General features: G+C 43.6%; 2 protein-coding genes across 6 annotated transcripts in view; one reads left to right on the top strand and one right to left on the bottom strand.

Moving 5' to 3' along the window:
- Positions 1-6928, top strand: part of LOC110496662 (casein kinase II subunit alpha) — an 18352-nt gene extending 11424 nt beyond the window's left edge. Inside the window, exons 4-13 of the mRNA XM_021572680.2 lie at positions 952-1053; positions 1257-1307; positions 1436-1495; positions 3214-3297; positions 3939-4049; positions 4485-4586; positions 4904-5004; positions 5330-5478; positions 5807-5896; positions 6095-6928. Of these exons, the coding sequence (XP_021428355.1) occupies positions 952-1053; positions 1257-1307; positions 1436-1495; positions 3214-3297; positions 3939-4049; positions 4485-4586; positions 4904-5004; positions 5330-5478; positions 5807-5896; positions 6095-6207 (963 nt within the window). The 3' untranslated portion in view covers positions 6208-6928. The remainder of the gene's footprint in view (positions 1-951; positions 1054-1256; positions 1308-1435; positions 1496-3213; positions 3298-3938; positions 4050-4484; positions 4587-4903; positions 5005-5329; positions 5479-5806; positions 5897-6094) is intronic.
- Positions 6929-8761: 1833 nt separating this feature from the next.
- Positions 8762-10657, bottom strand: part of LOC110496663 (protein tyrosine phosphatase type IVA 3) — a 64226-nt gene continuing 62330 nt past the window's right edge. For all 5 annotated transcript variants that reach the window (XM_036953447.1, XM_036953446.1, XM_036953449.1 and 2 more), the window contains one exon: positions 8762-10493. In XM_036953447.1, coding sequence (XP_036809342.1) covers positions 10376-10493 — 118 coding nt within the window. In that variant the 3' untranslated portion in view covers positions 8762-10375. The remainder of the gene's footprint in view (positions 10494-10657) is intronic.

The raw sequence follows: 10657 nt of genomic DNA, 5'->3' as shown, positions 1-10657 counted from the left end.
CCATTTATGTCCAAATAACTCCTTTTGGTTCGCACGTTCAGTACACAATCTAAACTCACGACGCGCAGGCAGGTCCAGGCAAAAGTTCCGTTATAGTCCGTAGAAACATGTCAAACGATGTATAGAGTCAATGTTTAGGATGTTTTTAACATAGATCTTCAATAATATTCCAACCGGAGAATTCCTGTCTTCCGAAAAGCAGTGGAACGAGAGCTACCTCTCACGTGAACGAGTGTCACGAGCCTGTGGCACTCTGCCAGATCACTGACTCAAAGAGCCCTTATACGCCTCTCCTTTACAGTAGAAGCCTCAAACAAGCTTCTAAAGACGATTGACATCTAGTGGAAGCCTTAGGAAGTGCAACAGGACCAATATCCCACTGTATCTTCAAAAACTACAAACCTCAGATTTCCCACTTCCTGGTTGGATTTTTTCTCAGGTTTTCGCCTGCCATATGAGTTCTGTTATACTCACAGACATCATTCAAACAGTTTTAGAAACTTCAGAGTGTTTTCTATCCAAATCTACTAACTATATGCATATTCATAGTTTAATATGGGCACACTTTTCATCCAAAATTCCCAAAGCTGCCCCCTACCCTAGAGAAGTTAAAGACAGAGGGGGAGACGGGCTTATGGGAGTAACAGTGGGAAGGCTGGAGTCAGGGGTGGAGCGTGTCTCTGCTGGGGAGAGACATACATACATACATACTACCTCTAGACCACAGGCTCTGCAACTCAGACCCAAAGTTATTGAAGCTGTGGATAGGTTTCACTAAGAGATTGGCAGCTAGTCTTTTACCTGTTATTTGGCCAATGACTGATGATTATGAATGGGCCATATAGCAGGGTTCCCCAATAGGCAGCTTATGTTAATTGTTAATTGACAGAAGCTCTGTCAAACATTCTCTTTGCCCAATCTCTTGGTCTGTTCTTCTCTCGTGCTCAACAGCCAGTAAAAAAGAAGAAAATCAAGCGAGAAATCAAGATTCTAGAAAACCTGCGAGGCGGCCCCAACATCATCTCACTTCTAGACATCGTCAAGGATCCAGTGGTCAGTTTCATCAACCTACCAATAACACATGCCATCATGCTGCTCGGTACATATCATATGACATTTTGGCTACCACTCTCGCTGAAAATCCAGCTGAATCTGGTATGAATCTGCTATTTAATGGTAGTTTATACTGATCATATTTGGTCTGTTTTTCAAAAGAAATTGTATAGTTTTTTTTTATTGTATTTTTTTTATTGCAGTCTCGGACTCCAGCTCTGGTCTTTGAACACGTCAACAACACAGACTTCAAGGTAAGAAGAATCACAGTTAATTTTTATCCAGTCAAAATGGAAGCCGAAGCTTTGACCACATGCCTCTATTACTTCCCTCATGGTAGCATTCTGCTGAAGTGTCTTCAGTTTTTCTTCTCTTTTTGCAGCAATTGTATCAAACGCTATCCGACTACGACATACGGTTCTACATGTATGAGATCTTGAAGGTAAGACCCCATTATTGTAACCTATAACTGGTTGTGCCTCCCAAATGGCACCCTGTTTTCTATATAGTGAACTATAATGGAATATGGTGCAATTAGGGACACAGTCTGGGTGATTGAGACTGGAGCTTCTCCAATCCCCCCTGATTAAAATAGCGTTATGTTGTTCAGGACTTCAGCTTTAAGTCGCAGCACTATAGAGTTGGGTGATTTTATTAGGATAGTATCTATCGGATACCGAAGATGATTGACGGCAATTGTCGATGGTGACATCATCGTGATGTGACAGCCAATTACAGAATGCAAGAGAACGATGTAAACGGAGCTAAGATTTTTTATTTTATAGCGGTCACTCTGGTGTCTAATTATTTTAAAAGCTGAATTTTGGCTAAAGCCTAATCCCGCCCCGCCCCACTCCTGCTGTTGCTGAGGGCCTCTCACTCTTCACCATGGTGATCAGGACAGGCGAGAGAGAGGCGCCTCATATGGAGGAGACGTGTTAAAGACGAGGATTTATCTGAGTGGACAGGCCTGACACGTCGCGCCTCTCTCTGTGCTGCCAGCCACAACCCCAGCTCAGCACAACCCATCTCCAGCCCCAGCTCAGCACAACCCATCTCCAGCCCCAGCTCAGCACAACCCATCTCCAGCCCCAGCTCAGCACAACCCATCTCCAGCCCCAGCTCAGCACAACCCATCTCCAGCCCCAGCTCAGCACAACCCATCTCCAGCCCCAGCTCAGCACAACCCATCTCCAGCCCCAGCTCAGCACAACCCATCTCCAGCCCCAGCTCAGCACAACCCATCTCCAGCCCCAGCTCAGCCAGGAGTATTTATACCACAGCTGCTCCTCACATGGCTGCTTTTCAACTAGCTACAGGAAAACCACTATGCCTGAGACTTCATGAGTTTATTATTATTCAGTTTACACTGTAGCTCGTATGGATGGATAAAAACCTGCGGGTTTCATAATTATTTCAATAGCATTTTTAAGCATTTACCCGTTGACTTGATCTCTGAGGACAATGGGAATATACTTGACTTTTGTTTGTCCGCAGCATCTTTCTTGTGAAGACACCTGATGTTTAAAAAAAAAACAAGGCTCTAAAAATGGCAGTACTATGGACAGGGTTCACTTAGGTTTGCTGCTCTACAACAGCTCTGTCTCAGACGGTGGTAGCAGCCTTGTTGATTCCTACTGCCAATCATGGGACAGAAAGCTGCAGATCTCCAGGAGCAGGGTTGATGAGAATATAATGTTCACATTTTCAGTGGGATTATTGTATGTAAAACTATAATACTTTATTAATATAAGTCTATTTTAGACTTTTAGATGTATAGTGTGTGTAGGGTCACATTCTGCCGGTGGGAAAGCAAATCAATCATTACACCACTGATGATAATACCCAATAGGTGTGTTGGCCAAGTGTTTTCCTATGTTTTGGTCACTAGGACTTAATGCAGCCATAAAGATGACTCGCAAGGTCTTTCTCCCCACTTAATTGGCTGGAATACGTTAGAGAGACCTGTTATCCACCTGTGAGCACCGTGGCTATGTTCAGTACGCACAAAACGCTCACAAACTGGGAGGTACTATCTGAACTTGGCCGATGAGAAATGCTTGCTTCTTTTGTTTTCCGTTGCAAAACGTTTTTCCACGGTGTGCCGTAGTGAACGTGAGCCAGTTGTCAGCTGTTTCTCCTCTCTGTTCACACCCTCAGGCTCTGGACTACTGTCACAGTATGGGAATCATGCACAGAGACGTCAAGCCACACAACGTCATGATCGACCACGAACACAGAAAGGTACTGGCCTATCCTTCCCTTTTCCCTCCCTCCCTTCTCTACTCTGATTGGCTAATGTACGTGTGGTCACAGAGACCAACTTATGGCCGGAGTATTGCCTGACAGTTTGCTGCTGTTGGGTTTAGTTGGTTCGCAAAGCACTCATCTGTGATTGGTCCAATTGTGGCATACAAGAAATTTAGCCAATCGTTGACTAGCTTGTGAGTGTGTAACCACCACAGTAGAAAGCTCAACATGAATCTTTCCCCAATAGAGAACTACTCAGCACAACCCCTCTGAGGGGTCTAATGGGACCTTTTCATTCACTTGGTAGGATAATTCATGTTGCCTCTTGAGGTAAGACAAATTTCAGAGATAGTCTTTGGTTTATTTTTCTAATATGATATAAAACATTAATCATATTTATTTACTAAGGTTCGGTCCCCCATTGTGACTATTAAACATAAATTATCAATTAATTTATGAGATTTCTATCTGATTCTGTATATACAAATGACAATTCATGCACTCCCCACACACACACACATTTTTTGACAAAGTCCTGAGTGTGTTGATTTAATCCATCTATATGAATATTAGTCCTGGCCGTTGGATTCTAATAATGTTTTCAAACTAACTGGATTTCATCTTCTGTCTCCTAGCTTCGCCTTATAGACTGGGGTTTGGCAGAGTTCTACCACCCTGCTCAGGAGTACAACGTACGAGTGGCTTCCCGATACTTCAAGGGTCCAGAGCTGCTGGTCGACTACCAGGTTAGTCAGGCGTCGTGCCAGGCGTCGTGCCCCATTGAACACGGCCCTGTTTTATCAGCTTTCTTCTAAAGACGATATACTGTATTCCTACTGCATTGATCTGGGGAACAATCGACTGTCGTATAGCTATGGTTCTTGGTTTACTTTCGTCCTCAGAAGATTGAATTAGATGCATCTGTTCTGTACAATGTAGGTTTATGCCACATTTTATCCAGAAAATAAATCATGCAGTCAGAGCAGATGTCATTTCACATTTGCCCAGAACACCGTCCCGAAAAAACCCCCACTCAAAATGTAAAAGGGATCATTTCTTTTGTTTTATTAAAAATTCACCTCAATAACCTACATCTAATTTAATTCTACTGTCGCCTTTTCCTTGACTTATTCTGTGGTCTGATGTTTTGACACCATTCCCTGTTGACTGTCCCTGTATAGATGTACGACTACAGTTTAGACATGTGGAGCTTGGGCTGCATGCTGGCCAGTATGATCTTCAGGAAGGAGCCTTTCTTCCACGGACACGACAACTATGACCAGGTGAGAGCTCAGCCATCCTATCAAATCAACCAAACTATACATCAATCAATTGTATTTGTTTATAGATACTTTAGTTTATTTAGTAAATATTTTCTTAACTCTGCATTGTTGTTAAGGGCTTGTAAGTATTTCACGGTAAGGTACACCTGTTGTATTCGGCGCATGTGACAATTTGATTTGATTATAACATTACTTTATTGTCCAATGGCATGTCTGCTGCTTTATCCCCTCTGATAGACAACTAGTAGTAGTGGTTCTAGTGATGTTCGGGCAGCCCTCCATTGTTTAATGCATGTCATGTCCCGTTTGTTTTGCAGCTTGTACGAATCGCAAAAGTCCTGGGCACAGAAGACCTGTATGACTACATCGACAAATACAACATCGAGCTAGACCCAAGGTTCAATGACATCCTGGGCAGGTAGGTTGCAGAATCGCAGAAGTTGTTAGTGTTGCGTCTGTCTGTCAGTTTGAGCAATGAGACGAGGCGTAGAATCACAATGACTAGTTATTTTGGATGCACTGTGATTTGTAGATCAGCGATTCTGCACATTCCGGCTGCGATAGTCAATCTAGTTCAGAGATTCTGCACATTCCGGCTGCGATAGTCAATCTAGTTCAGAGATTCTGCACATTCCGGCTGCGATAGTCAATCTAGTTCAGAGATTCTGCGCATTCTGTCTGACCGTGAGGAGAGGCTGTGTCCATGTTGTGTTCTGTCTATGACCGTTTAGTCTGTTTCCCAGGCATTCCCGTAAGCGGTGGGAGAGGTTTGTCCACAGTGAGAACCAGCACCTGGTCAGCACTGAGGCACTGGACTTCCTGGACAAGCTGCTGCGTTACGACCACCACGCCCGCCTCACCGCCCGGGAGGCCATGGAGCACCCCTACTTCTGTGAGCTCCACCTCTTAAATAGCATACATACTTAACATGCATGGTCAGAGTGGAGGCCATTGATTCCTCCTACTTCTGTGAGCTCCACCTCTTAAATAGCATACATACTTAACATGCATGGTCAGAGTGGAGGCCATTGATTCCTCCTACTTCTGTGACCTGCGAGTCATTCCTACCGTACTATATATACACACACTTCTTCCCATTGTTCACAGGAATGTATTGAACTCTGAGGTCATGGTTGTGATGCATAGCTGCGTTTGTGTCTGAAATATCTGCTGCATCTCTGTGGCCTTAGCTTGCTTTTCTGTCATTCTCTGTCTGTCAGACCCCATTGTGAAAGACCAGGCGAGGATGGGCTCTATATCAGGGCTGTCGACTGGTTCTACCCCAGTCAGCTCCTCCAGTATGATGACAGGTAACAAACACGGGGTCTGATGATATGAGGTGTCTGCAGGGGTCATAACAGTATGTGGCTGTTCTGAAGAGATGATTCTACAGCTGGCCAAGGAGGACTGTTAATTATAGAAAATAGTATCAGTTCTTATGTGAATATTTTCTTCTTAGGGAAGACCCCAGACTCTTCCTCTGACCCTGTTTTCCTCCTCTTCTCCAGGCATCACTTCCATGTCCTCGTCGCAGCCCCTGGCTAACGTGGCGGGCTCTCCTGTGATCTCTTCCCCCAGTGCTCTGGCCACGCAGGTCCCAGCCGCCGGGGCCCAGCCCTGAAAGGTGCTCTCAGCCTGGGGCCCGGGACGGACCCACAGCCCCTGTCTGGCCCGGCCTACCAAGCCCTCAGCAGGTCCAGGCAACAATCATTTTTATGTTGAGTATAACAAAGAGAGAGAGAAAAAAAGATATTAGGTTCCCCTTTTTTCTTTTACCATACAATAATTATATATTGAGATCCGGGCGCACAACGAGAGACAGAAAAAAGAAGATAAAACAAACATTACTTGCGTCTGTGTCCGGATAAAAACAGTAGCTGCGTTCTTTCATAATGAGTGTCTAGAAATGCAACTACAATGTAGAAATGAAGCAAAATGGATAATAAAATGTATTTTATATGTCCCTAAAGTACTTTTGTTTGAGGTGGTTTTCTATGGGCCAGAGGTTGTTATCATTTTCTAGTGTTTTTGTTTTCTAATCAACCGTTAGTGGTCACATGAAATGACTCATGGGCTGCATGTAACACTTTCTGTTTGTTAAATACATTTCTTCTGTTGGTCATATAGTTTCAACATTGAATTTCTCTCTATAGAACGCCCCCCCCCCCCCCCCCCCCCCCGTAGTTATTTTCAATGTTATCCGTAATGTTCTTATCACGAGGCATTTTCACAATGATTATGCTTGTTATTTAGTTGTGGCTATTCCAAGGCTCATTGAACAACCATTTTGTACAAGAGTTAAGGTGACATATGACATTGTGTTTATAAAATGTGTTCAATAAGCCCATGTTGTTGTAGTTTACTGGCTAGTTGAGACTTCACTGGCTCATTGTTTTACTTTAGTTTAAGAGACCTCACTGTCCCAGTTTTACTAAATGAGGAGTTGACTTGTTTGAAGCTGAGATGGAAAATGGAGAAAGTCCAGTTGGATAAATGATCATACACGTATAGAAACCTAAGTCTCTTACCTTCCGGAAAAGCACCAAGATCAATGATTGAATCTCCTTTTTTTGTACAATTTGAATGATATATACTTACATGGTTGTTTAATTAATGAGCCCAGGAATGGAATCTTTCACTCTGTAGCTAAAGGGTTATCATGAGTTCCAATTCATAAGAGTTATTGTGAGAGGCTGCAGCTCAAACAGTGGGTGAAGAAGAGTTTGCACTCAAGGCTCTCTGGATAAGTATCTGCTAAATTACTCAAATCTAAGGTAGGACTAGTATCAGGACTAGAACAGTATCTGTCGTGTGGGGAAATTAAGGGTTGTTCAGAAGGGATTTTTTTTTTTTACTGGGAGCTACAACCTGAACTTATTCAATAAGTGTTTTTTTTATAGAAAAAAACCCTTTGCTTTGGTGTACCCTACTGAATCATTACCCAGAAGGCCCAGTAGATTTGGTTATGCACTATGCAGAAATCGCTCAGCCATGAACTGGTTGCAAACATTCTAATAGTCTGCTTATTTTCAGTTTGCGATAAAACAAGTATGGTGTAGAGTAATTGTTCCATCTCAACCGCTGTGAAATATTTTCAGCTGTTTTGAACCTAGTGAACAAAGCAAAAATGTAACTTAACAGGAAGCATAGAAACAGATCTATAACTCACATTTCTATGTGAATTTGGTCAGGTAGCCCAAAAAGTGACATATTGCAGGTTTAAAGCCCTGGCCCACAAGTGAATGCGAATATCACATTGAAAAGACAGATCTGGTGGAAAACTTCAGGTGGTGGTCAGGGACACATTGCTGATGCGATCAGGCTACTGAAACCACATACAGTGGCAACAACACTCCGCCCACAATAAAGGTGTGTTGTTGGAGCAAGAGGGACCTTTTTTCATGCCTAGCTTTTGAGGAATGTGTTTTGTGGCTTCATAAAAGGCTAGCGGTTAGCTGGCTACTGCCATCAAGTTGATGTATTGTCAGATTTAGCCTATTCCATTTACATACTGCATTTGAATATAGCGTGGGAAAAGGGCATCTAGACACTGTGGATGCATTTAAATATAGGTGTAGATGCATGACTTGTTCGGATTTCCATGATCAGAATACAAAAGCTGCATGAACTGTCAAGTCTAGACCTGGCGTTACTCAACAGCAGCAGGGATGGGAGTCACAAGGAGGATATTGTTTTAAGTCTTCTGGTTCATTTGATACAGATCTCCTTTACGGAATCAGTTCTAAATAGCACCCTATTCCCTATATAGTATCCTACTTTTGACAGGGTGCCATTTGGGATACAGCCTGGGAATCGAAACCGAACAGTTTGGATTCCCAGGCTAGCCCAGAGTCTCTCCCATCTGGGGAAGGTTAGGAAGGGAAACAGGGCCCTGGTTCTGCTGAAGTGGAAGAATGGAATATGAGCGTGGGCCCCTACACACAGTAGAGACTACCAAATTTGAGAAAGGGATTCTTTCATCAATCAAATGTATTTATAAAGCCCTTTTCATCCAATCAATCTCTGAAGGTGGTGAGTATCTGACCACAATCAATTATTTTACTCGTCCCCTGATCTTGGCCAGATGTTTAGGTGTAGACATGTTAACACCAGGTATAAACCGGGCTCTTGAAAGCCCTTTCCCTCAGGTGAACCCATAACTCAAAGGCACCATCTACTTGGCAAAACAGGTATTTTTACTGTTCAGAGATTTGAAATACTGTCATACTCTGATAACAAAATAGTTTATTATTAATACAGCTAATTATACCATATTTTGGATCGAGTCCATCAAAGTTATATCCACACCCTGTAGCAACTCATTACGTCCAGCAGGTGGAAGCATTGTGGAGAGTAATTAAAGTAGTGAGTCAATCAAAACAAAGTGGATGACTGCTACTGCTGTCATATTTTCACGCTCCTCTTACATAATCCAATGTCTCACACTACTCCCACTCAGCTCATCGCACCAGGAATGAGCAGTTCCATGACAAACACTTTATTTCTATACAGCTGAAGGTGGTTTCTTCAAAAGGCAGACGGAAGGCGACTTCAATGCGGCGAACAGAGACAAGGCTGTGTGTCTGGTGAGGTGTAAACTGACTACACCTGCACAAGAGTTGACCTGATAGAGAAACTGGGCTAGAAAAGAAACGCAGAACGTGCATTCATTCTGGTTGGCCTAACCAACTATGCCAATGGGGGGGGGGGGGGTGGGGTAAACCAAAGTGTTTTGACGTGACCCTTGAATTCAGCAACAGCATTTAACTCCCTGCGAGTAGACTCAATGCACAGCTGCCGTGTAACAAAGAGTATGGTAGAGAGAGAGGGACACGTATTCAGTACAGGATATGACCGTAGAGCACTTTGTGGCTTTTTGTCCCTTAGGTACAGATCTAGGATCAGCTTCCCCTCTCCAAATCCTAACCTTAACATTAGTGGGGAAACTGCAAAACTGACCCAAGATCAGAGTCTAGGGGAAATTTAATTCTGCTTCCTCCCATACACCCGTGAGCCAGTAAGTGAATAACCGTCCTACCTAGCCTAACATCAGTTACAAAATTGAGGTACAGTACAAATAAACCTATTGGTCATCATCCAAGTGCACCCCACCCTATAACCATCCCAACCCCTCTGTTCTCATCTGCAAGCCCACTGAATATTCAAGCTAGAAAGGGGCATCATGACAAAAATATATTACAGTAATCATCAGGTCATTGGAACAAGGAGTGAACAGAACAGCCCAGTACCTACTCTAGGCAGGGCAAAAAAGGGCAACCAGGCACAAAAAAAAAAAAAAAATCCCATGATTCACATTGGTTTTATATTCATACAGCTAAAGCTGGCTGTCTTTCAGACCATGAGTTGAGGCGCTACCACCATTTGGTAGCAAAGGGTGTTGGAGGTACAATTACCAAGTCAAGTCATTTGCGGCGAGGCACCACCCAATGGTTATGATGGAGTTCAATGTGGCGAGAGTCAACGTCCTATTGCCACCATCCATTCCAAGCTACCTTCGCCTGGCTCTTGGATAAAAAGTCAGATTCAAGGAGGTCTTGGCTGGATCCATCGACCCCCTCAGTAAGAGCTGTCATTAGGCACCAGGGAGACATCACACCCTTCCTTTGGTGGAGCTGCTCAGCTCAGTTCACGATTTATAAATCCAATAGTTCTCAAAAGTTCAGTCACAAAGTGCATTGGCTGTGGACTTGTCCGTCGTCGTCGGTATCCATTCGGGTCAGATCAGTCGGTGGCAGGCAGATGATTGGCTGAGAGGGGTGGGGGGGGGGTCACATGATGCAGCACTTGTTCTTGAAGATGTGTGGGTCTTTGTAGCGCAGTCTCTGTTTGGGTCGGTACTTCTCCAGGTAGGTCAGCTGCTTGCTGTTGATCGCCCCTCGGCGCTTCCTTGAAAACAAAAAAAACATGGATATTCAAGAACGAACTACAGTAAGAGAACTGAGCTCAACAGACCTCATCTGTAGAGGTTCTTATCCTCTAATAATAGGGCCACTTGTTCAAAACAGACAGATCCATAACAATGACAATGAACGCAAGAGCAACAAGTTTCA

Source organism: Oncorhynchus mykiss, chromosome 18 (genome assembly GCF_013265735.2).
Source record: "Oncorhynchus mykiss isolate Arlee chromosome 18, USDA_OmykA_1.1, whole genome shotgun sequence".
Taxonomy (NCBI): domain Eukaryota; kingdom Metazoa; phylum Chordata; class Actinopteri; order Salmoniformes; family Salmonidae; genus Oncorhynchus; species Oncorhynchus mykiss.
The sequence above is the reverse complement of the archived record's forward strand: the minus strand, read 5'-3'. Positions and strand labels throughout refer to the sequence as shown.